Source organism: Nannospalax galili, unplaced genomic scaffold (assembly GCF_000622305.1).
Source record: "Nannospalax galili isolate Female #2095 unplaced genomic scaffold, S.galili_v1.0 scaffold255, whole genome shotgun sequence".
Classification (NCBI taxonomy): domain Eukaryota; kingdom Metazoa; phylum Chordata; class Mammalia; order Rodentia; family Spalacidae; genus Nannospalax; species Nannospalax galili.
In genome coordinates this window covers 1131757-1158979 of record NW_008338999.1, presented here as the reverse complement: position 1 = coordinate 1158979, position 27223 = coordinate 1131757, and the positions used below count along the sequence as shown (strand labels likewise).

Genomic DNA, 27223 nt, shown 5'->3' with positions numbered 1-27223 from the left:
AATTTCCTTGTAATCACCTAGCACCTCTGGCTCTTACAGTCTTTCTGTCTCATCTTTCTGAAATACTCCCTAAGCCCTGGCAGGAAAGGGTGTGATGTGTGTGCCCCATTTAGGGCTGAGCACTCCAGTGGACTCCACCTTGTGCAGCAGGCCTTAAATCCAAGGTGCTTGTTACTCCCACAGCATTTGTGCCGCTGTTTCACTGGTGGACGTGTCTTGCCAGAGGCCAATCATTACTAGAGGTCTCAGGGTTCACAGCTGGGTAAGAGCCTTCCAGGAGCATGCACACCACCCTCTAGGACTACAAAAGCTAGTCAGGTAGAGATGAAGCTTTGAGATCAATACCAGCATGAGCTCTCCTTGGGTTGCTCTATGAACAATGTATGTAGTATCTTCAACAGTAGGGTTTTACCATCAAGTTCCGGTGGGTAACCAAGAACAATTACAATAACCAATATAGTTTGAGGGTATATGGGATCCCTATGGTCAACAACTCAAAAGACAGAGCCCATTTCTGGCATTTTGGAGTTTTTATTGGCTAGCCTGTGGTATCTGGTAGGGACATTGAACTCCCATTATAGGGTAATTATACTTAAACTTTTTATATTGTATATGTGTGTATATCTGTATTTAAGAAGCTTCTACAGTAGTAGGCTTCCATATGAGTTTTTTCAAAGTGCTTTAGTATTGCTGATCCCTCCCCTGTCTCCTTCCTCTGCCCGCCCTTCCATTCCCCACCCCACTGAACCCTCCTGTGGTGGTGGTTTAGCACTCAGCACAGCTGCCTTTCAAAACATTTTTTTAGAAACTGGGTATGAGCAGAGTGTGGTGGCACATGCTTTTGATCTCAGCACCAGGGAGGCAGAGGCCAGCAGATCTCTGTGAGTTCAAGACCAGCCTGGTTTACATACTGAGCTTCAGACCAGCTGGAACTACACGGAGAGTCTGTCTCAAAAAGACAAAAAAAAAAAAAAAAAACCCAGAGGAAATCTAAGGGCCACTACTTCATGTTGAAATGAATAACAAGTAGAATGTCAAGGTCTACAGTCCTGAGTGCATCATTTCTGGGTTAAACACTTGATGATGCAGTTAACAAGGTCTTGCCTAAACTGACTCAACTGGGGGACTGCTCTTCCAGAGAACCTGGGTTTTACACCCAGCAGTTCCACATGGAGCTCCATTTCCAGGGGATCTGATGCCTTTTTCTGGACTCCATGGGTATTGCACACACAGGTGCACTTATATACATGCAGGCAAAACACTGATACACACAAAAATGAACCAACCCTCCCCCCAAATTAAACTGATGCAATTAATAAGGCCACTATCCTGCACTCTCCAAGCTCCATTTCTCAGCAGTGATAAGAAATGATTTCCAGTGCGAATCTATTACCCTTGACTAGCTTCATCTATTCATTCATTCATTTTTGTTTTTTGAGACAAGGTCTCACTATGTGCTCCTAGCTGACCTGGATCTCACTACACAGATCAGGATGGCCTTGGATCCTTCTGCCTCTGCCTCCCAGTGCTGGGATTAAAGGCATGCCCCATCCCGCCCAGCTGGCTCCATTTTTTTCCTCACTACTAGCAGTCAAATTCAGGTCCCCACACATGCCAGGCAAGTGCTCTGCAACCAAGACACATCTCCAGTCCATCTCTATATTCTTAAAACAACCTGAATGGATCATGACAGGAAGATTCATCAGCTTATAGATTTCACTTTTAAATGAACACTTACATGCAGTATTGCACTTGATTTCTGGAATGGATCTTTGAGAAATAACAGTAGCTATTCTTAGACTCCCTTTATCATTATTATGAAGCACTTCCAAATAGAAAAATTGGAATCAGTGATTTGTTGGTGTTTATTTACTTGCTTATTTTTAGTTTTTATTTATTTTTAAAATACTTTATTATTTTTATTTTATGTGTATGAGTGTATTGCCTGGATGTATGCAGTAAGTGTATCTGTGTCATACAGTGTCCAAGGAGGTCAGAAGAGGGCTTCAGATCCCCTGGAACTGGAATTATGGACAGCTGTCAACCACCTTATGGGTGCTGGGAACCACCCAGGTCCTCTACAAGAACAGCCAGTGTTCTTAACCACTGAGCCATCTCTCCAGCCCCTCAGTTTTTATTTTTTTAGGACATGGTGTGGCTCAAGAAATTCTCCCACCTCAGCCCCTCAAGTACCTAGAATCCAGGTACATGCCATTGGGAAATCATTTATTATTATAATTACTAGTAGTAGTAGTCGTAGTATTTGGATTTGTGCTGAGGATAACTCTGAACTTCTAATCCTCCTGCCTCACCTCAAAGTGCTGGGACTACACAGGCATGTGCCACCAAGCCCAGTTTTATGGCATGCTGGGGATCAAACCCAGGACTTTGGACATACTAGACAAATACTCTACCAACTGAGCCCCATCCCCTCCTAAGGAGATACTAAAGTGAAAGCCAAATGCTCACAAGATCCAGGTTGCTTTGTTTCCACAGGAGAAACAAGATTTAGATGAAAATTGTTTCTATACGCCTATGCAGCTAACAATGCAATGACTTAACTGATACCAAGACTTGATGCTAAGCTAGTCATCATACAGAATACTGTATAATCATTGTTGTTTTTTATATTAATTTCAAATTTCTCACATCTTTACTTAGAAGTTTTCAAGAAATGACGTATCTTTCCTCTGCATTAAAATAAAAGGTGAACTAGAAATTACTGGTGTATGATAAATTTCTATAACATGACCCCAAATTTCTAAAAGCAAAACAACTCTATCAGACAAAATATTAAGTTGCATATTAGAAAATTTCATTGTACCTTGAACAATCAGTAAGTATACTTGATCAAATAACTAGGTTACTAAGCAGATGTACCATGCTATACCAAACATTATTAAATTCACAAAGATTCTCAGTAATTTAGCCATTGTCAAAGAACCTTTTTGTAATATCAGAGGAACATTTGAAAGTGTGAATAATTAACTCAATAATTAACCCAATTTATCTGGCTTACAAGCTTGGAATTTCTAGACCAAGCAATCTGCATTCCATCTGAGAACAGCAGGATAAAAATGTAAATTCCTTGATATCAAGTAAAACACTCCATCTAAATCATCATACAGACAGCTTTCTGCTGCCATTCAACCATGCTAAGAAAGGGGAAAAAAATAACCTCTCTTATTATCCTGAATTAATATTAACTATGTATCAAAAAGTTTTCTTTTCAGGGGTCTGAAAGATGGCTTAGCAGGCAAAGGTGTTTGCTGCCAAGCCTGAGGACCTGAGTTCAATCCCCAGAACCCACAGGGTTTAAAGAGAAAACTAACTCCCAAAGACTGTCCTCTGATCTCCACACATACGGCATATACCCCACCTGTCCCCCCCTCATAAATAAATAAATGTAGCATAAATTTGTTTGCTTTGGGAAAAAAATCTAATTTTAAAAAAATTTTATTTCTAACACATAGGTCTCAAGTGTTAATCTTAATTGAGGTGATAAATGATAAATAAAAGTATGATAATCTCTCAAGATGATAGAAATGACAAAATTCATCAGTTATTTGGTGTGGTCCAAAGATCTCACTATGAAAGGAAATGGAAAAGCAAATTCTTTGAACTACCCATTAATCTCTATTAAGTCTTCATTTATACAGCTGGGTGTAGTGACTGTACTTGTGAGGTAGAGGAAGGAGAATAGGATTTAAAGGCTATTCTCAGCTGCATGAGTTTCAGACCAATCTGGCCTACTTGAGATCCTGTCCTAAATATCCCAAATAACAGCAACAATACTAAGTCTGTACTTGTAAAAGTGTCTGTTAGTAAGGAGGGAAGAAAAGGAAGGGAAGAGATGGAAAGGAAGGTAAGAGCTGCCGCTTTATCTTTTGGTTCTTAACCTCAGTCAACACTGTCCCGATTAACCATTAACCTTCCTCTCTCTCTCTGTATATCATCTCATTCTGTACTTTAATATATTTTTTATTATTTTTATTTTATGTGCATGAATATATTGCCTGCATGTATGTAAGTGCACCCATGTCATGTAATGCCCAGGGAGGTCAGAAGAGGGCAGACTTCCTGAAACTCAAGTTACTGATGGTTGTTACCCCACCATGTGGGTGCTGGGAACCAAACCCAGGTCCTCTGCATAAGCAGCTTTTGTTTTTTCTTTCTGAAACAGCATCTCCCTGTAGCCTCAGTTGGAGTGGAACTCACTATGTAAACCAGGCTGGCCTCAGTATCACAGAGATTTGCTTGTCTCTGCCTCTGGGGTGCTGGGATTAAAGCGTGTGCCACCATGCCCAGCTCTCATATGGTATTCTTTAAAATCATTCTCCTGGCAAAACAAAAATGTAAACAAAAACAGTATCTAAAAAGAAAATATTTCAATTTTTTTTTCAAAAAAGAAATACATTTACACCTCTGCTTCCCAAGGTTCAGGGGTCATTGTGGAAGAAGGGGCAGAAAGATTATAAGAGCTAGAGGTGGTGGATGACCACAAGGAAATAGTTTTCCAGACAGCCGAGTAGTTTACCCATATGAACTCACAGCAAAGGTGACATAATATGCATAAGCTCAAGTCAGACCAAATTCCAGCACAGAAATGGGGAAGTGGGTAAGAAGCCCCAGCCGTACCTGAGAACAACTGGCAATTGCTGGGAAAAGGAGAGTCAGTTTTCTTTAAGGGTGTGAGGCTAAGTAGGGTATCTGGGCTTCAGTGGATGGACCCACACCAAAGGACATTTGGGAACACAAATTCGACTTGATAAACCTTGATAAGCCTGAAATCTGGTGGGGGGGGGTAACAAAGGAGTGCAGATAGGGGAGAGTATTCACAAAAATTCAATAAAGTAACAATAAGTTTAAAATGCGTGTACAGAGATAGAGCACTTTTGCAAGGTAATGATAAACCATTTTCAAATAGTAAATTTTTTTGAGACAAAGTTTCACAATGTAGCCCTCCATATGTAGACCAGGCTGGGATTAAAGGCATGTGCAACCACGCCTGGCTCTCAAATAGCAAATATAAAGTTCCTTATTTTAATGAATAACAAATGGTATCAGTATTTCAAATATACATTACATAGCTATAACAATTGAGAATTAAATTTTGAAGAAATAAAATTTAAATCTAGTAATATTTCAACACAACAGAGTTATCTATGTCAGAGGAGAATAACTGAATAGAAATAATGCAGGAAAAAAACCTGAATGATCTAGATATTTCTAAGTATGCTTATCTTCAGAAAAAAGCAATAACTACCAAAGTTTCTCCCTTCTAAACTATGACCTCTCAAGTGTTCATTCTCCAGGATTTCTTCCCCTGTTCTCTTCCTACTGGACAGCTTAGATTAACTCGTTCATTCCTTCTTCCAGTTACAAGAAGAACAACGTATGTTATACTGGAATGTATTTCAAGACTGGAAGCTGAGTTTTAAGACATAAGTATGTACTTTACTTTGAAAAAAATTAGCCTCTTCCCCTACTTTGCGCTCTACCTCTAAGTTCCACGTATACAAGCCTGAGAGAAAAGCAGAGCCAGCGAGAGGGAAAACACAGCATTTGAAGAGCTAAACGCGTCTTCTGAGGCCAGAGTCCCTCTTCAAATAGGAACTGAGTTTCCTCCATGGTGACTTCCTGCACTGTGGACCGGCACTGATAGGACTGAGTGATGCCAAGCTGCTTTCAGTTTCAGCCTTCTGTTTGCATCCCTGTTCCGTCTTTGCGCCCCCTATCTCTTAGGCTTGCAGCTACCCACGATTCAAAAGCTTTGACAGATTCTAACTACACTGAAAGGGAAATGAAAATAGTTCCAAATTTACTCAGAGAATCTACATCTCTCCCACTTCTCTTCCCTGTAATTCTATATTTAAATGTTAGAATTGAGCAATAACCCTGGTGGAGAAATAATAATAATAATAATAATAATCATCATCATCATCATCATCATCATCATCATCCTTGCATTTTAGGTGAAAAGAACCATAGTACATCTTAATCAGACACCACAGGATAAAGTGTAAAAGAAAACTGGAGTTTTAGTCACAGTCTAAGTTATAAAAGTGAATGCTTATAAAAGTTTGACTCAAACAAGCAAACAGCCAGGTGTGATGGCACATACCTTTGATCCCAGCACTGGAGGCAGAGGCAGGCTTATTTCTGTGCATTCAAGGCCAGACTGTTCTATATAGTGAGTTCCAGGCCAGCTGATGCTATAGGGAGACCTTGTCTCAAAAAGACCAAAAACAAACAAACAAACAAACAAACAAACAAACAAACCAGGGGATTTCGGATCAAATGACTTTTCTCAAATAAATCAATAATACCAGTTGACTAGCATGCATGAAGCTTTGGGTTTGATCCCAACACTCCATAATCCAGGCATGATGACACAGGCCTATAATCCTAATACCTTCAAGACAGAGCTACAAGGATGGAAGCCCAAAATCATCCTTGGCTACATGAGACCCTGTCCCTCAAAATAAATAAATAAGGTTGACAGAAATTTTGTTTTGTTTTGGTTTTTGAGACAAGGTCTCTTCTGTAGCCCCAGTTGGCCAGGGAATGATTATATAGACCAGGGTGGCCTGGAACTCACTATATAGATATATCAGGCTGGCGTCAATCTCAGAGATTTGGAGCACTGGGATTGAAGGCATGTGCCACCACAGGCAACTGAAATTCTTGAATCTCAATAAAGAATAATTACAGCAATTTTAGAAACTTGCTAAATATATTTTATAGTTATTATTAACTTCAGCTAAGGAAGAATAACACCAAACCTTCCCACAGCTGCTGCACTGTTTGGACACAAACGACGCTCTGAAGTAAGAGGAGCAGTCACAGTCATCTTGTTCTTGAAACCTCGTCATTCAGAAACTGCACCCAAAAAAACCTGCAACCACTTTGAGAAAACCCTAGGTTTCTTCACTCATATACTACTTTTTCTTTCTTTTTTTCTTTCTTAGTGTGTATGTATGTGTGATGTGCGTATGTGTTCATGTGTACATGTGAGCATGCATGTGTGTGGAGGCCAGAAGTCTACATCAGGTGTCTTCCACTATCACTCTTCACTTCATTTTTTAGACAGGGTAACACTGAACCTGGAACTCACAGATGGTCGAGGCTGACTGGCCACTGAGTTCTGTGTTTGTTCCTTCAGCATGGGGCTACAGGTGCATCTGCCGAGTCACGCCTTTACACGGGAGCTGGGGACCCAAACCGTCCTCACACTTGCACAGCAAGCACTTTAGCAGTGAGCCATCACTAAAGCCTCCGCACACTGAATCTGTCTCCATTTTTACTTTAATGTAAAAGGTGAATTTTGCTTTCAAATTCTGTAACAAGGGAATAAATCTGGAAGACTAAATTATAATGAGAAGTTCGTGAAAAGGCACAGATTGTACACTGTGCAGTTCAACAGCACTTTGTCTGGCTAAGTCAACAAATGCTACATATGAGCTATTTACAACTCCAAGAAATGTTTTCTTTTGTTATCATTCCCAAAGAATGTGTTATAAATATTTCAGAGAAGGTTGCAAAACAAAATATTTCCACAGTCAGCTGGAGTCTACTTAATCTTCTCAAACTTATTCAGAAAGTAAAATAGATTTTCCTAACTGTGGGGGTGGGTGGGTGTGAGTGTGGTATTGAGACGGGGTCTTACTATGTAATCCTGGCTGGCCTGGAACCTGCTTTGTAGACTGGGCTGGCCTTGAACTCACAAGAGATCTGCCTGTCTCCGCTTCTTGTGTGCTGAGATTAAAAGTGTGTGCTACTATACCTGGATCCTAACATTTTTTCTTTTCTTTTTTCTTTTGTTTTTTGTTCCTGTAACCCCAACTGGCCTGGAACTTGCTATGTAGAACAGGCTGGGCTTGGTCTCATAGAAATCCACCTGCCTCTGCTTCCCAAGATCTGGGACTAAAGGTATGGGATACCTGGCTCTCCTAACATCTTTTGATATAAGAATTTTTAAACTTTTTTTTCTTGCATGAGATCTATCTATCTTCTTGTCTTTCTTTTATTTCTGAAGTCAAGCCTGGAACTCACTATGCAGACCAGGCTGGCCTCACAGAGAACTCACAGAGATCCTCCTGCCTCTGCCTCCCAAGTGCTGGGATTAAAGACATGCACCACCATGCCCAGCAACTTTTGAAAATTTAAATAATTTTACCTCATAAAACATGTTTTTAGATTTATCATTTTTAATTATGTGTATGTGTATATGCCTGTGTGTGGGTGTGTGCATGTAAGAGCAGGTGCCTGAGAGGAACTGGAGTTACAGGCATCTATGAGCTGCTGGACATAGGTGCTGGGAACCAAACATGGGTCCTCTGCAAGAGAAGTCCATGCTCTTAACCACTGGGCCATTTCTCCAGCTCCATAAAATAATTTTTAAGTCAATTACATTTCGTAGCTTTACCTTGAGTTCCATTCAATCTTCTTTTCGATGCCAAGATTATTAAAACCAGAAGAAACTTTTGCTGAAAACCGGTAACTTACAAAGTGGAAAAGAATCTGAAAGGTGAAAAAACTGCTACAAACAGTGCCGATGGTCAGCGTGGTGCTGGCTTCCATAATTCTTCAACCTGTTAAGAAAAATGGTGGCTGTAAATTGCTACCTCACAATAAGCCCACGTTATTTTTTTAACTTTAAAGAATATTCATTTCTACTTTTGGTATTTTTTATTTTAGTTATTATTTTTATTATTTTATATGTATGAGTGTATTGCCTGCATGTATGTGAGTGCACTCATGTACTGCATGTATGTGAGTGCAATGCTGCGGAGGTCAGAAGAGGGCTTCGGATTCCCCTGGAACTGGAGTTAAGGACAGTTTGTAGCTGCCATAATGCTTTTAGTATTTTTAACAGGAGTATAAGAACATAAGAAATATTTTTTAAATGTAAGAAATCAAACTTTTTCAGCCTTTTCTGTTTCTTTACCCTGTCACGTGTCTTACATTTGTTATTTAAAATAAAGGAAAAAGCTGTTGCCTTAAAGATTTCACTATTATAAATTTCAGAAAACATTTTAACATCATGATATTCAAAAGTATCTAAATCTTAAGAGTTTAACATTAAGAGGATATTACAATGACTAAACTGAAAGTATTCTAACATTATTTTTATATTTAGACAAGTTACCTGACTTCTCTGACTCAACTTTCTCCTCTATAAATTGAGTCAGTTGGATAATTTCTAAGAAACATTTAAGTCCCAGTAGCCTGGAGTGGCAGTGCACGCCTTTAATCCCAGCATGTAGGAGGCAGAGGCAGGAGGAGCTCTGTGAGGCCAACCTGATCTACATAGTGAGTTCCAGGCCAGCTGGGACTACAGGGAGACCCAGTCTCAAAAAGAAAAAAACAAAAACAAAAAAACAAACATTTAAGCCCCAAACCATAGAACGTTGCCTGCAATAACAAACAAAAAATAATTTAAAAAGTAAAAGCTAATTGTATAGTGAGACACAATATTTAAGACACAATTTAAACTATAAGAATTAAATCTTAGAAGAGGACCATACCACTGCTCAATACTTATGTTTGTAGTAATGTTAATGTATTTCCTTAGACCCCAAAGTCTCCATTTTTATCTCTTTAAAAACCAATTTTTTTTAAAATTAGGGCTTTGGGTTTTAAGGATAGTTAGTGGAAAAAATAGTGATACGCATGCATACACACACTCAAAGTATGTTTCCTATCTTATTGGACTCAACATTACCCGGCTCCTAAAAAAAAATCTTAGGAACATTCAGACAAAAAACAAAAACAAAAACAAAAAAATACACAAAGGCATTGCTTATATCCAGTATACTGTTTTCTACGCCTCTGTCTTCGATAGAGCCAGGCCTCAAATGAGAAGGCAATGAATCAATACATATTTCCAAGCTGCCTAATGTGAAGAAATAAAGTCACCTACTGAAGCCAATTCACTGGAGAAAAACCAAGTCATTGCCTGCACTAGCAATAACCCCACTTCAATCCCTGCCAACCAGGATATCATAATAAGAATCAGTCTCCCACAGGGCCTCTATAACAGAATTCATATGTCTGTAATGAAGTTCTCTCTCTCTCTCTCTCTCCCTCCCTCCCTCTCTGCTGTGTGTGCTTTGTAAAATTACTGAGATTGCAATTATTCTTCCGTATGACTCTGTTAACTTTATGGCTCATTTACTCTTCATATTTTTTTAGTTCAACATGTGTGTATTGGGTATTAAAAAATTTAATTTGTGGCCTTTTATCCTATGCTTACTATGAACCAAATAATACATGGAAGTAGGTTTTGTGCATAAATTAAACATTGTTATGATTTGATTATGAGAAATGGAAGGAGAAAATGCTTTTGTGAAATTAAAGCAAATAGAGGTCTGGAGCCCAGGTGGGTAGCTAATTAAAGAAAATGGAATCAATAATCATTTTAAGCTGAAATGAGAGGATGGTTTGCCTGAAGGCTTTACATGCTCCCTGCTGGCCCTGGAGCACAGGCTGCCAGCAGACTTTCCTTAAAATTTTGTTAAAATTTCATGAATGTTTCGTAAAAGTTGTCATAAAACTTATACCACACATCATCAGGTTTGTGAGTTGTTAACTAATACACTAAAAAAGAGCGCTCCAACAATTCATCATTAAGAAATGCGTTGTGGGCCTGTAAGATGGTTCAGTGGGTAAAGGTACTTGTCTCCAAGACCAGTGACTTGTTTGATCCCAGGGACCCACATCGTAGGAGGAGGGAACCAACTCCGGCAAGTTGTCCAATAACCTCCATACACATGCCTTGACACACATGCCCACATACACGCGAAATAAATAAATGTAATTTTTTTTAAAGAAACGTAACCGCCCCCCCAAAACACGAGTTTTTCTGAAATCTTTGTTATAGCAAATGAATATTTTATATTTTCAACCGACCTATTTTCAGTTTCCTTTAGGGTCTATGTTGAACATCTGTCTTTGCAAAAACAAAAGTTTCATTTAAAACTAAATAAAGGGGCTGGAGAGGTGGCTCAGCAGTTAAGAACACAGACTGTTCTTGCAGAAGACCTGGGTTCGAATCCCAACACCCACATGGCAGCTAAGAACTGTCCGTAACTCCAGTTCCAGGGGATCCAACAGCCTCTTCTGACCTCCAGGGGCACTGCACGACACGGGTGCACTTACATGCAGGCAATACATGCATACACATAAAATTAAAAAATAATAAATAAAATATTTAAAACTAAATAAAGAATGCCATATATTCAAGCCTTGGCTTCAATGAAAGGCTCAAAACAGAAGCTAATTAAATTGTTCTCTCAGCTCCTCTTCTTAGTAAGCAGCTGGTTGCTTAATCAGTCATGCCAAATCTAGGCATAATCTAGAGATAGTTACAAATTTCCCCCAGAAAACCAAGGCTCCTGGGAGCAGCAGTTGCTCCTGTTCATTCACTACAGGTGCCTGAATCATACATCAAATGGTAAAAATGGGTAAAGCAAATGATGCCCCATATTAACCTAGATAAAGGGCCTTTGAGGGCTTGGCAATCACTAGGCACAGGAAATCACAGCAAGAGTGGAGACGCATTAAGCCTCATTCATACACGTCTCGTGTGGCCAGCAGCTGGCCAAGGCTGGGAGCCTTGTGTCCCAGAAAAGAGCAGCTGGAACAGATATGGGAAATTTAAGAGACTGTTGAGGAACAAACTCTACCATATAATTAGCTGTCTTTATTCACAGGAACTGTGGACAACAAAAGAACTTCCATTGTCCTGCTGAATGCTGGCTTGTCTTTTTCTCATAAGATTCCATAAACATTCACTGAAGCTTGTGGCAGCAGAGAACATAAAGTTCAGAGCTCAGACCTCCACCCTCCACCACAAAAGCCCTCCTCTTCCAGGAGAACAAGCATTCCGAGAGGCAGGGCCTTGTAAATAGCGCAAATGTTTGCAATAGTAAACGGAGACATGTTTGTGAGCCAGTAGAGAGGAAAGATAGATAGAAAACCCTAAAGTTCAGGATGCTAAGGATGCTCCTTGCTCTCTAGGGAACAATACTCAGCAGAGATAGCACACAGTGAAGAGATATCTAAAGGTATTCAATGACTCTTAAATAAAAGACAATAAAAGGGAAGAGGATATCTTCTGTGTGTGTATGCATGTGCATGTGCATGCTTTGAGACAGGGTCTTTCATTGGCCTAGACCTCACCCAAGTAGGCTACTCTGGCTGGCCAGTGAGCCTTGGGGAATTGGGGAATCTGCCTGTCTCTGCCTCCCCAGCACTGAGACTTCTGCACTCACCACCTCACCTGGCTTTTTTTTTTTTTTTTAAGGGGGGGGCGGTTCTGAGGATTGAATTTAGGTCCCCCAACTAGCCTGTTAAGAACCTTATCACCTGAGCCATCGCCCCAGATCTTCGAAATCCCAACCAGGTACTTTGAGGCTGAAGCCGAAAAGATTCACTTCTAGGAAGAGTGTTTAGAACCAACTCTTCCTCTCCCAATCACAACTTGACTCTCAATTCTCCCAATCCACTATTCATTTGTAAATACAAGGACCACTGAGGGAGTATGTTTGAATCACCAAAGCCATTTCCATTCAGACACACAAGCCCACTGCCATCATGTTTAGTGGTAAAAACCCTTTAGGGGGCATAGGGTAGGGCTGTGTGTTTGTCTTTAAGACCAGCAGGGCAGAAGGAAGCTGAGAACAAAGCTTCACTCATGCTTAGCATTCCTTTTCCATCCCGGGTAAGCTCCCTTCCCTGTTTCCCACATCCATTCCAGATACTCACTGCCAGCAAATCTCCAGTTATCCCTTATAATAGAGAGGCTTCTCTACATAGTTTCGCCAAGAAAATGAAGGCTATCAGCCACGAACTCTCATAATTTGACAACGTTCACTACCTCCTCTCACCTAGAACCTCCTCTCTGCATGCTACAGCCCGCTGCCTGGTTATACATCCCTCCCTCCTGACAGTCCACCTGTCACAAGCCCCACAGCTCTCCCTCCCCCAGGATGAAACAACCCTAAGTCAGCCCTTTCTCCCTGGCTTCGTAGCTCAGTGAATGGCACTGTCACACACCATACTTCCCCATCTCCCAACCTAGAACAGCGCAGCCGTCCTTCATGGCTTCCTGTGCCTTACTCCCACAAGTGATGAAATGGCAGATCCTAGAAGCCTGGAGAATGCCAGACAAAGGACAGCTTGACTCCAGCAAAGTCCTGAACATTTCTCATGATGGCTTTATGGATAATATGAAGAAACATAGCTGGAGAGCAATACTTGGTGAACCCTGAACTAGCTGAAAAACTAGATGCTGTATGTGGACTGGACAGCTAAGGATTTCTCTTTGGGGTTCTGTTTCAGTTAAGTGCATTTTTACAAATATCTGTATGCTGAGCACTTACTTAGTCTGTGTATAACACAAAGATTCATATAGTGGGTTATAGAATCCGGTTTCAGGATCATCCTCATTAGCTAAAATAATGAATCTCAACCAAAAAGGGGAAATATGATGGGGTGACCTTTTTTAAAAACCACACTCAAGTGTAAGATTTAGCATGAGATGAGAGAGAGAAGGAGAGAGTACTAACATTATAAATGGCATAAATCAATGAGAGATAACTGTATGATAAATATATCAAACACAAGGGAACAAACCTCAGGCTCACTTACAGTCAAGGCAAAGTATGCCTGTCCATCAAACTATGAGTTCCCTTTTACTCAGAATTAACCACATACTAAAGTGCTATGCCATTAAAGTTGTATAAATAAGACAAAGATTTTTAGTAATATATTATATCATGAAGAGTTAATGGGCTAAGAAATAAGATTTGGAATGAGATTTCTAAAAGGACTCTAGCTGGGTGTGGTGGTGCACGCCTTTAATCCCAGCACTTGGGAGGCAGAAGCAGGCAGACCTCTGTGAGTTCGAGGCCAGCCTGGTCTACACAGTAAGTTCTAGGCCAGTTGGGGCTACAGGGAAACCCTGTCTAAAGGTCTCTAGAGGAGCTGGGGATGTAGCTCAGTTGGTTAGAGTGCTTGCCTATCATGAGTGAAGCCCTGGGTTCTAAACCCCGCACCATAGAAACCAAGTATGATAATGTATGCCTATAATTCCAGCACTTGGGAGATAAAGGCGGAATCAGGAAGCTAACAAGTTCAAGGTCATCCTCTGCTACCTAGAAATTTTGAGGTCAGCCTGGGCTATGTGAGACCCCGTCCTAAAAAGAAAAAAAGATGAAATCAGTCTTGGAACATTTAAAGAACTCTCATGTAGGAAAATTAGGGACCAGACAACATTATTCAAAATGGCATAAGTGGGCAAAAACTTTAACAGGAGAGTTCAACTTAATTTTTAATTTAAAGAAGAATCTTCTAACAACTTAGAAGTGCCAATGCATCCATGGTAGAAGTAGTGAAGGCCACCTAGGAGGCTGGTCAGGAGAAGGGGAGGGGACCAAGCTAACCGCAGAACCCTCTCCAAGTGAAGGCAAGGGTTTGGATGGAATTTAACTGTGACACCTAAAAAGATAATTTTTACCTTTTTATACACTAGTTTTTCAACAGTCTATCAGCTACACTAAAAACTCAAAATTTAGCCAGGCATGGGGCACACCTCTTCAATCCCAGTACTTGGGAGGCAGCCACAGGTGGATCTTTGTAAGTTCAGAACCAGCCTAGTCTACATAGTTTTAAGGCCAGCTGGGGCTACAGGGAGACTGTCTCAAACATCAACCCCCAAAAAATACCCTCAAAATTTCACAAGTGAGGAGACGCTAACATAGAAGGAAGTACACAAGCTCCAAGTCTTGCGTTGGAACTCTACCTTTTGTTAGTAACTGTGTAGCCCCCATCGAGCCACTTAACTTGCCTTAACTGAGCTTCAGTTTCCTCATCTTATGTTGGCCATAACCACAAACCTGACATGACTGTCATAGGAGAATTAGTGATATAATGTTCCTTAGGGAGCTAAGAACAGTACTGGGCAAACGGGTCTCACCCAGCAGCTTCTGCTTCTGCCACTGTCCATAAGCACATGGAACACCAAATCTGTACCCCTGCTGTTACTCTAGCCAAGAGAGACAAGAGCCTCAGCCAGCCACTCAACGCTTGGCCCCTAACTCATCCCTGTTTCCATCAAACAACACTTAAAATGTTATCAGCATCCACTGTAGGAATCTACCTCTATCATCTGAGTGTCTTTACCACACTTTCACAGTGCCTTCCATCCAACAGACCCAGCCCATCAGCCCCTGCACCACCTACTCCTATCTGGGTTCCCTGGAACTCCATAGCCAGGCCACATCCTTGGCCTCTCTTCCAAGCACTTAAAAGACACCCTCCTCTCCTATAGCCCTTAGGATAGTGCCTGGACTCACACTTCACCGTCAGAGGTAGCCCAAGTACCTTCTTTTCTCATGGTCTCTCCCTCAGGCTTTATTCCTGCATCCTCTATGCTCTTAAACTCCCATATCCCTTCTGGTTTTGCCACTGAGTCATACCACCCTCCCCTCCTCCTCGCCTCATATCATCTTAAAACCTACCAAACACGTCCTGCTACTCAGAGACATTGGCTCACTGTGGTCCTCAAACTTGCCATCATCCTGAGTAACTTCCTGTCCACGTAGACACCCAGCATCTGTTCGACTACCTGGCCCTTTTAAAAAATTATTATTATTGATTTTCTTTATTATTATTATTGATTTCATAAAGAACATCCCAAACAATCTTATTCATCTTTATAAATGGCACCTTCCCATAACCCCCCTCCCCCACTAGAGCCCATATACTCTGTCATCCCTGTTACTGTACACTGTGCTGTCGGTGCCCCAAGCCGTTCCCCAGTGCCAGTCCATCCACTGAGTCTAGTCAGCCTACATAGCACAGTCCCTTGTTTTAGGAAGATCAGCTCTTCCTCATCTAGCATCAATCAGTTGCCAACATTCCTCTTTTATGTTTGCCTGGCATAGCACTTCTTCCACAACACCTCAAGGACCTGAAGCCTCACTCCAGACTTCATCAGCATTTCCTCATCATTTTTCAGCCTCTTTCAAGTATTTTCTTTGTTGACCACAGCTTCCTTTCCTTCAAGTTAGTTCTAAATTATATTCAAGTCTGTTCTTGAATCCACTGACCTCTAGCCTTTTTCTTCACCCTGTAAGCCCTTTTACCTTTATTAACTTCCATCTTTAATCAGCTGCAGGCCTGTCCAACTTTAACATTATGACATGACATGACATTGTCATCTACAAAGTTCACACTTAAGAACCACATAATTGACCTACAAAAAAGAAACTGAAAAAAAAAAAAGTCATGTTTTAGGTAAGCGTCTCGATTTTTGTGTTGGCCTGCAGTCTGGACATACCTGGGAACCCATCATTTCAGTAACACCCTTGTTAACACCCTACAATCCCCTTCTATTGCCAAAGCTGGCAAAATCCAAACTCTGGATATGCCCAAGTATTACTCAGCAATGAGCCCTGAACAATGACAGTACTGTTGAAAGCAGTCAGACACCAGAAGGGACCGAAAGTGGTGAGCACTGTGGGCCCAAACAAGTCCTCAACACTACCCTGCACTAAAACCACAGCCTTGGCCACCCAACCCTCTCATGTCTCATAGTAAAATTTCCAAGCCTGCAACCATCTACTCCCATTACAACAGGTAATCCTCCTGCTCCACAAAAATAAAAACAAGAAGCCAGAAGCCAAGACAGGAAACCTTCAGCATCCTACTAGCAACTACAGAAACTACCTGCATCACCTACTCTCTGTCCTCCTTTCTGAAGCCTGCCTTGGCCTCTCTCACCAGTGCATTTTGGAGTTACCTTTTCTATCCTTCTTGGGAAACTTTTGTTCCCCAATTACTTTCTTTTCTTCTCCACAAGTGTGTATATTAGCTTTTTTTACTACATTTTAAAATATTATTTTGTGTGTGCGTGTGTGTATGTATATAGGGGCATGCATGCCACATGCCTGTAGAGGTCAGAGAACAACTTGCAGAAACAGTTCTCTCCCTACAGCATGTGGTCCTGGGGGTCTAAGCCAGGTGCCCAGGCTTGGTGGCAGGTGCCTTTACCCACCGAAGTCATCTCATTGGCTCCTATATTAGCTTATAACCAAGCTCTAACCCCTACCAAAAACAAATCAACAGATCACAGCCCCTTCTTCAATCCTGTGATAGTTAATATTGTCAACTTGACAGGATCTAGAATCACCTAAGAGATAAATATCTGGGCATGTATTAAAGTGGGAAGACCTACCCTAAAAGTGGGTCATACCGGTCATTGAATAAAAAAGAGAAAGTGAACTGAGCACTAGCATTCATTTCTCAGATTAATTTAGATTTTCACAAGGTGGAGCCTTCTGGGTGGGGTTCTCACCCTCAGGGCAACTTTCCTAACCATCTCAGAGCATGGAGAAGGTACCTCTTTAATCTCGATAATTTCTAAGCACTAGGTGCTTTGCCTTGTCAACTCCCTTCTTTCCACACCAAATGGTCTCTCTCTCTCTCCGTCCCTCCCCGCTTCCTGACTAGAGGGCAATGAGACCAGTGGCCTCTCCCTGCATGATGGACTGTAATTGTGGGCCAGAACAAACTCTGCTTTCCTTAAATTGCTTTTGTCAGGTATTTTTGCCACAGCAATGAAAAATAACACAAATGTCATTTCTTCCCAGTTATCTCTTGCTCCCCCTTCCGTGCTTACATTCTCTTGCTCTTTACAAAGTTCTACAAAGACTTGCCCACGCTTTGTCTGTACATTTGTCATCATTTTGCATCTTACTTTTCAATAGCCCATCCTTATCCCCTTCCTCACCACTCCCCAGAACTAGCCTTCATAAAAGTCAACGTGACTTCTACATGCAGCTTTTTTTTTGGAGACAGGGTCTCCCTGTTGCCCCAGCTGGCCTGGAACTATGTAGACCAGGCTGCCCTCGAACTCACAGAGATCTGCCTGCCTCTGCCTCTGGAGTGCTGGGATTAAAGGTACCACTACGCCCAGCCTTGCAGGCAGCTTTTATGTCAGACCTGAGCATTCTTCCTTGAAACCTCATTTGCTTCCTTTGTCCAATGCCTCTACACAATCACCAAACGAAAGAATTCTCTAAAACTAGCCTTCTCTCTACTTGTTTCCTATGCAATTTCACTGACACTGGTGTACTGGCGGTTCTAGTCACCGCTTGGTTGCAAAAAAAAAAAAAAGGAAAACTCTAAAATTCAAACACTCACTCCCCAGAGCGCTCCTTTAAGTCTGAGACACATATAGAGTTCACTGCTATCTGTCATCACTGTGTAGGTTCTCAAAGCCATCCCAAACCAAGCTCACAACCTGACCTCTAAACATGGTCCGCATCTAGTTCTTCATCGGTGAAGGGGGTCACCAGCATCTAGATCTAACAGTCTTGATGACTAGCTTTCAGCACCTTCTATTATCCTATCACATCCTACCTTCCAAGAAGTCCTATGGATTTCACTTCTTAAATGGTTTTCAATAGATCTGTTTTCCTCTAGCTATATCACTTTTCTGTCTTCAAACTGGTCTCCTTAGTGTGAAGGATCTGCTGGCTTCAGGAGGATCTTTTTTTTTTTTAACTTAAAAAAAAAAAATTATTTACATGTATTTGTGTATTGCCTGCATGTAGGTAAGTGCACCCGTGTCGTGCTATGCCCAAGGAGGTCAAAAGGCTGTCGGAGGTCCTCTGGAACTGGAGTTATGAACAGTTAGCTGCCATGTGGGTGCTGGGATTTAAACCGTGGTCTTCTGCAAGAACAGTCAGTGTCCTTAACTGCTGAGCCATCTCTCCAGCCCCAGCACACGTCTAGTTTTAACTTCCTAAATGTTTAAAGTCTTCCTCAGCAGCTACCAAATGAACTAGCACTGAGCTCATCCAACTCTGTCGGATCCCCTGGGACTGGAGTTCAGGACAGTTGTTAGCTGCCATGTTGGTGCTGGGATTCGAACCCAGGTCTTCTGCAAGAACAGTCAGTGTTCTTAAGAGCTGAGCCATCTCTCCAGCCCCTAGGAGGATCTTTTTAAAGCATCTCCAATCATGTTACCCATGAACTGGAAAAGTTCCCAGAAAAATCCTGCATCTTGGACTGAACGTCCTTCAAGGCTGACCAACTGATTAGAACTCAATGACTGTGGAAAGTTCAGACAGTTGCAGATCCCAAGCTTATTTCCAACTTATCTTGGGCCACCTTTAGCCCCTAAATAGCCACTCCTTGCCCAGCTTTGTTACTGACTTAACATGTGACTAACAGATAAAAACCTTTTGAAATGTATTAACTTAGCAGCCAAAAGGCTGAGTGCAATCAGTACCTTGATTTATGACTTTTCTTTGTTCTGTTACTCTAAAAACTTCATCGAACTGCTTCCACACTGGAATTCCAGTTGCAATTCAGGGTAACTTGAATCTGTGCTCCCGGGCCATGATCACTTATATTTGACTCCAGAATGAACTATCTCTTATCCCCTTTGAAATGAGAGTTATGCTTCTGCACCAACACACCTCTCTGCCTACCTTCAAAATCCTCATTTGCCAAGGGTCTCATTAGGAGGGCTTCATCTTCCTGGGTCATCTGGCACTTGCCCTCACATGCTGTTTCTCCAGCTGTGTGGACTTCTTTCTGTTACTTAAAGGTACAGCTTTCCCTCCCTCCCTCCACAAGGCCTTGGTAGATCCTATTTCCCCACTCCCAACCCTGTCCCCACATCCCAAGACTCTTTATCCCTCAGGTTAATCCTCACTTACCTGACCTTTGTCCACAGTTCTTTACAACTGAAACAAGTATGTGTTCCCAGTGTGTTACTACTGTATCCTGTGCCTAACATATGGTCTGCCATAAGCACACAGCATGTGCCCAATGTCTGCACGCTAAAAGAATGGTCACAGAGATTAACATTCTTTTTTCCTCTGATTTTCTTTTTAATAATTTTACTCTTTGAGAATTTCATACATGTATACAATGTATTTCTATCATATTCATGCCCCTCCCCTCTCTAGCTCTTCCCTTGTCTCTGTCCCCCATTGTCCTCCCAACGTCATATCCTCGTTTTTCTTATTATTTATAACCCACTGAGTCCAATTAGTGTGACCCATATACTTATGAGCATGGGGCCCTTCAATGGAGCAAGGTCAACCTACCAGGGAACACACCCTTAAAGAAACTGGCTCTCTCTCCTCAGGAGCCATCACTGTCAATCGCTCCTCAAAGAGTGGTAGGGCTCATGAGCTCCTCTCCTATTCATACTGGAAGACATTTCTTTTCTTCCTTTCATTTTGTTTTTAACAGGGTCTTCCTGTAGCCCCCACTGGCTTAGAACTGAGAGATCTACCTGCTTCTGCCACCTAAATTCTGCAATTAAAGGCCTGCACCACCACACCTGGCTGACATCTATATTCTTATAATATGAATAAGCGCACCAGGTGTGGTGGTGCACACCTTTGATCCCAGCACTAGGGAGGCAGGAGAATCTCTGTGAGTTTGAGGCCAGCCTGGGCAACCGGGAGACCCTGTCTCAATAAGACAAAAAAAAGAAAGAAAGAAAGAAAGAAAGAAAGAAAGAAAGAAAGAAAGAAAGAAAGAAAGAAAGAAAGAAAGAAAGAAAGAGAGAACAAGTGCTTTCTATTCTAATACTTCATCAATTACTAAATTACTAGCTCCTCACTTTACTACCATCAAAGAATACTCAAAATATATTTTTGAAATTGATAGCCCTTACTACAGCACTAATGTGGACACCAAAAAGATCGCTTCTAAATACAGCTAAAAGCAAAGTATTAATGTGGAAAAATTAATACCATATATAATATTTATCCATCTTAAACTCCTATAACACAAGATGCGTATTCAAATTTTTCATGTATATATAACAATCTGTGTGTGCTTCCAAAGTCTGCCTGAGTATTTCTAAACCAGAGTCATTTACCATTCATTGTCCTCAGGTCAAACATGCTAGGATTTCAAAGTCTCTTATCTGCAGACTGTCAGTCATTTGCAAATGAGTAAGTAAAATAAACAGAAGATGGGCTACTTATCAAACCTAACAAACAAACAAAAAAAACCTATCAAAAATGGAGCAGCTACTCCTCATCCACAGTCATTTTTGTTTGCAGTGATAAAAATGTGAATAATTGGGCCTAGGATGGTGGCACATACTTTTAATCCCAGCACTTGGGAGGCAGAGGCAGAGGCAGGCAAATCTCTGTGAGATCAGCCTGGTCTACACATGAGTTTCAGACCAGCTATGGCTACAGAGAGACCCTGTCTCAAATATACACACAAAAAAAGTCAGTAACTGATAACAGGATTTACAATTTCTTCATAAAGACTATCACATCATATACTTTCAACTTTTCATTCATGTAAAAACTGGACAGTCTTTAGACAAATGTACTGCAGATACAGCTTGGGGACTTTCAATTTTTCTTTTTATGTGGTACTAAGGATTGAATCTAGGGCCTCACACCTACTAAGAAAGTGCTCTACCATGGAGCTATGACCCCAACTCTTTTTTTCACTTTTTAGGACAGAATTCCACTAAATTACTCATGCTGGCCTTTAAACTCATCCGGTATCCTGGTTGGCCTTGAACTTTGATCCACCCTCTTCAGTTGCAAGTAGCTACAATTACAGATTATTTTTATTTCTTTTGTGAATGAGTGTATTGCTTTTGTTTTTGTTTTTTTTTAATGCTTTATTATTTTTATTTTACATGTATGAGTATATTGCCTGCATGTATGTGAGTGCACCCATGTCATGCAATGCTGCGGAGGTCAGAAGAGGGCTTCGGATTCCCCTGGAACTGGAGTTAAGGATGGTTTATAGCCACTACATGTGGGTGCTGGGAATTGAACCCCGTTCCTCTGCAAGAGCAGTCAGTGCTCTTAGGCGCTGAGCCATCTCTCTAGCCCCATCTTGTTATTTTTAATTTATGCCTTGATTATATTTTTTAAAACTTGGGAAAATCATGCACATCAAGCATTTCACCTTTTTCTTTTCTGGGCATCAAGTTCAAGAATGATTAGCACAGTTTTGGAAGTATGTAGGAAAACAGCTACATATAACAGACAACCCAACTAAGGCAATTCTTTAATATTCATATCTATTCTTTTGTGCATGTGTGTTGAGGATGGAACACATGGCCTTGTACATACTAGGTAAACACTCTACACTGAGTTACACCTTGAGCCTTACAGGTACTGCACTTTTTCTTTGTTTTAAAATCAAGGTCTCACTAAGTAGCCCTTGTCTAGTCTGGAACTCAAACTGATAGAGATCCACCTGAGTGCCAGGATTAAAGGCATGGATCACCATGCCCAGTGATGGTACTGCCTTTTAATGGGAAATAAATGGAGTTTTTAAAAAATGGAGACAACCAGGAAAAGTTAATAATCCAACAATAATATGAATAAGTTATACTCCCTTTCTGAAATATATGATACTGCTTAATGTTTAACAAGAAAATACTCCGTACTACAGAAAAAAACTTCTCGATGGTTCTTCTCTGGTGGTGTAGACTCTAAACTGTGAATAAGGGCATCCTTTGTTTTCATCCTCTATTTCCTCATCCTCCAAACTTTTTCCCCAACAGCGTAACAAAATTGAAAGTTAAGAAATGCTTCAATTTTGCTTGCTATAGACTCTGGCAATACACTCCTGAAACACTTTTTTTTTAAATAGGTTGTTTTGATAACAAAGAATTAAATGTTTTAGATAAAAATATTCATATATTTGCAACTAGTTCTTTTTCCCACAATTCTATGTAATAATTAAAAGCACAGGATGTCAGTACAGAAAGGGAGCTAAATCCTGTTGGCAGACGGAGGCTCTGTAAGGGTCACCCAGAGAGTATCCTTACTCAAAAACTATAGGTGGCCCCACCTTGCCACCAAGGGCAGAGAACTGCTTTGACCATTCCTATCTCCCCTGAAAATCTCTTTAATCTATATTTCACCTTATCTAAATAATCTTGTTTGTTGTTTTACATAGTATTTTAAATGCCTTCTAGAATTCTTTCTCACTGATTTCTGTTTTGATTTTTGTTGGGGACTGAGACACAGGAGGCAACCCAGGATAACCTTGAATTCACAATCCTCCAGCCTAGGTCTCCCTGCCTCCCAAGTGCTGGGATTTCAGGCAGGAGCCACCACACCCAGATTGTGCTCTTCCTTTCTCTAGTTCGTTTTTGGAGGGAAAAGATAAGGGTGCCTGATAAAGATTTTTTCTCAAAGAACTCATAGTCACTGCTAAAGGATTCAGGCACAGCAAGGGTAGGGAATAGCCCATTTCTTTGATCTCCACAGAGAATCTCTGTTCCCTTTGGTTTCCCAACACCTGATCAGTTTTTCTATTACAGGTGCTATCAATTGGGATTTTAACACATTTCCTAGCTTGCATTTAAACTTTTGATACACTTGAGTTTGGGGTTTTTGTTGTTGTTGTTTGGGTTTTGCTCTGTTTGTTTTTCAGTGCTGGAGCTTGAACTTGGAGCCTTCAGATGCTGGGCAAGCCAGCACTCACAGTTGAGCTACTTCTCCAGCCCTCTTTCATTTTTCACTGTGAAACAGGATCTCACCAAGTTACCTAGGATGGCTCTGAACGTTTGATCCTCCTGCCTCACTCAGCTTCCTGATTTATGTTCTAGCTTTTGTCTTAAAAAGAAATGAAATCTAGTATAATTCATGATTTCATGGCAACTTTGATCTTTTGTCATATTTGGTTATTTTGTTGTTGTCGTTGGGATTTGGGGTTTTGTTTTTTACTTTTTATTCTTTAACTTGGCACTTACTCCTTGACATGGACTTTGCTTGCAGCAACACCTAACATGCAACATGGCTGCTGAACCCTGAAACAGGCAAAGACCCTCTTTCCCAGCTCTCCCTGTAACTCAGCTGCCTCTCAGTTTGCAACCCCTGAAAAATTCTACCCTTAGAAATTCAGGAGTTCATTTTCTAGGTGCTGGAGATTCAGAGGACAGATGATACACACGATTTACGGGATAAATGTTGCTTTCTCACATCTCACCCCACTTAAAACATTCATAAAGAGGCTTTTGTCTTTTAAACCTGTGCTGAATTTTGAACAAATTGTCTTAAGCTGGAGGCTACAGTAACTGGAAGGTCACACACTCCAGTAGCTGGCCCAAATAAACAGTGAGGGTTTTGAAGCTGATACCATCTGAGGAGACTAACATTTCCAACACAACCTAGACCTGAGCAGTAAGAGTCTGTGCTATAAGGATCCTGCCACTAAACAGGGGCCAGGTAGCTATGCATCAACTGGGGAAAGATTCTCAGCCAACATTTTCTACCCAGCTTCTGATGTGCCTATTTCCATATCAGTGCTCTACCCTTCCTGGAGAGATCCCAGTAGGAGCTGTTTGGCCTGAACATCTTCTGGCTCTCTGCCAACACTGTGAACTCAAGGAAAAACTGGACAAAGCACAATTTTTTCAAAATATAGCTTGTTCTTTTTGGGGGGAGGGACAACATTCAGACACCTGCCAAGGCTCCCAGGAAGTCAGAATCTCAAGAGACAGGGAGGCTCTTCTCACCCCCAAATCAAGAGTCTGATGGCTACAGGAAAGTCCTTAGCGCCCAGCGAGACCTAAGGCTGGACTTCACCTCCTACCTTGTGTATTTCTTTCCTGCCTGCTCCCCACAGGAAACGGGAGGGAGGATTAAACTGTTAGAGAAACTGAAGAGCAACTAGGCAAATTTCTCTACTTGCTGGAGTCTGCAGACAAATTTAATCTAGCTAGCAAGAACCAGGAATCAAATCTCAACTCAAATTCCTTTTTTAAAAAAATTGTTATTTATCGTGTGTGTGTGTGTGTGTGTGTGTGTGTGTCTGATGGCAACTTGCAGGACTTCATTCTCTATACCACATAGATTCCAGGGGTCTAACTCAGCCTTGGCAGCAGCACTTTTACCCACTGAACAATCTCAACTGGCCCCCAATCCCTGTTCTTATTAATGGCCTTAGGTAAGAAGAATATATCCTCTTTGACCTGTAAGTTCTATACAGCACGCGTAAGAATGCCTCCTTTGCCAGGTTGTGTGGTTTAAGTGAGATGATGCTTTAAACATGCCTAACATAGTGTTTGGCACATGTAGTAAATCACTTAAAGATCAACAGTCCCTTCGCAATGTAACACTGCCACCCCCAACCAAAGATGGAGTCTTTGTCTCTAACTCCATCCCTCTGGCTTGGTCTTGCCACTTGTTGATAAGCAGAGTACAGCTAAAAGAGTTCTGGAGCAGAGGCAGCTCTCAGAATCTGCCTTTCAATCTCCTGGACTGTTGTCCTACAACCACTAGGGGATGAGAGGCCATGAGTAAGAAAGTGGGGCTGGAAACTGCAGTTCGCAGCCCATACTCTTACCATCCTTAGTCACACTAGCAGGCCATCTAGGATCTTCCAGCCACCTGACCCCGAAGCTGAATGCACCCACTTGCCTGAGTCTATAGCCAACAGAGGAACTGCCCAGCCAGCTCCCAGAATCTCAAGAAATGAGAAGGCATTGTTTTAAGCCACTCAATAAAGAATGATGAGGCCTGTGTAATGGCACACACCTGTAAAATTTCAGCACTTGGAAGGAGGCCGCAGGAGGCACAGGAATTCAAGATCATTGTTGGCTATATAGGAAGTCCAAAGTCAACCTAGGCTAGTGAGAGCCTGTCACAAAACAGTAACAGCAGCCGGGCGTGGTGGTGCACGCCTTTAATCCCAGAACTTGGGAGGCAGAGGCAAGAGGATCTTTGTGAGTTCGAAGGCGGCCTGGTCTACATCGTCTGGGGCTACAGGGAGACCCTGTCTCAAAAAGACAAAAAAAAAGAACAGCAACGACAAAAAGAATAGTGCTTGACATTGCAAGCCTTTTCCTAATCAAGAAATGTCACACCTACTTCTCTGGTGGCCCCAATCATACAATCTGATATTCTGTACCTAAATCAATGTGATCATTTCTCCCTCTCCTTTATCCTCTTGGCCTAAGAGCCCTGCAGCTTGTCTCGGTCTCTGATCTGATCTGAGAATTTGGTGGCTAAAAGCGGATGATACCTCACAAAGGAAACAAGCAACAGCATGAAGAGACGGCCTACAGAATGGGAGGAAATCTTGGCTAGCTAGAGATCTGACGGGATTAATATCAAACTAAAAAGAATTCAAAAAATTAAACACCAAAAATTCCATCAAGAAATGTGCTGGTGAACAGGACAGTTCTCAAAAGAAGTACAAATGCCCAGTAAGTATAAGAGAAAATGTTCGACATCTTTAGCTATCAAGGAAATGCAAATCAAAATTACAATGAGATTCCATCTCACCCTGTCATGATAGCTATCATCAAGAAAACAACCAGTGCTAGTAAGGATGTGGGTGGTATGGGGAGAAGGAACTCTTAGACACTCCTGGGTGAAGCCACCAACATCTTTACTAGCATTGAATCAGTATGAAGTTTGACTTGTCTTCACATAGGTGGAACTGGTAGAAGAAAGGAGCAGGGGGCTCCTCCCAGACCCATGTGACCCCTGAGGAGCAGATCCTCAAACGAACTTAAGAGTAAAAATAAATCAGTTTTATCTGGACCAACTGTACGGCCTTAAACACCCAAAAGGAAAGTATAACCAACGATTAAATGGGCCAACATAATTTCATGAGTCCATATGTATAGCTAAAGGCTACATAACAAGCAATGGTGCCAGACAAGCGATATCTTCTTTTGAGTTGATGGCCAGGGTGGCCAAAGGGATTCCCAGATAGTGACCCAGAGTGGAACTGGGAAAATGAAAAGTGGACCCCAGGCTTATCCAAAGGAATGTGGACAACTGATTACCGGTAGATGAGGAGCAGCTGGCCCTCCTAAAACAGAGACCTCTAGATAGGCTGACTAGATTCACCAGAGAGGCAAGTGGTGGGGAATGGCTGGGATGCCGACAACACAGCAGAAAGTAGCAGGGATATCAGAGTATAAGGGCTCTAGTAGGAGGAGGGAGGCTATGGGAGGGGGCTACCTGGGAAGTGGGTATAAAAATAAATTAATTAATTTTTTTAAATGTTGGAACCTCATTTAATTTTATGTCTTATAGAGTTTATAATGAGTAAAAGATTATATAAATGTAATAATTCATCTGTAAACCTAAAAATGTACAGCCAATTTGAAAGAGATGTACCCTAGCTCAGAAAAATGTTATTGAATAGGTTAATGCTGTTGTAATGAAATGCTTCTTCTAAT

General features: G+C 41.4%; 1 protein-coding gene across 5 annotated transcripts in view; it reads right to left on the bottom strand.

The window, feature by feature from the left end:
• The window catches only part of LOC103734639 (transmembrane protein 56), a 72417-nt gene that overhangs the window by 36419 nt on the left and 8775 nt on the right, over window positions 1-27223 (bottom strand). For 4 of the 5 annotated variants that reach the window (XM_029563827.1, XM_008833676.3, XM_029563829.1 and 1 more), the window contains exon 2: window positions 8429-8594. In XM_029563827.1, the coding sequence (XP_029419687.1) occupies window positions 8429-8583 (155 nt within the window). In that variant the 5' untranslated portion in view covers window positions 8584-8594. Of the gene's footprint in view, window positions 1-4638; window positions 4649-5501; window positions 5728-8428; window positions 8595-27223 lie in introns of those variants that run through there. The other variant, XM_029563830.1, reaches the window with a different exon arrangement.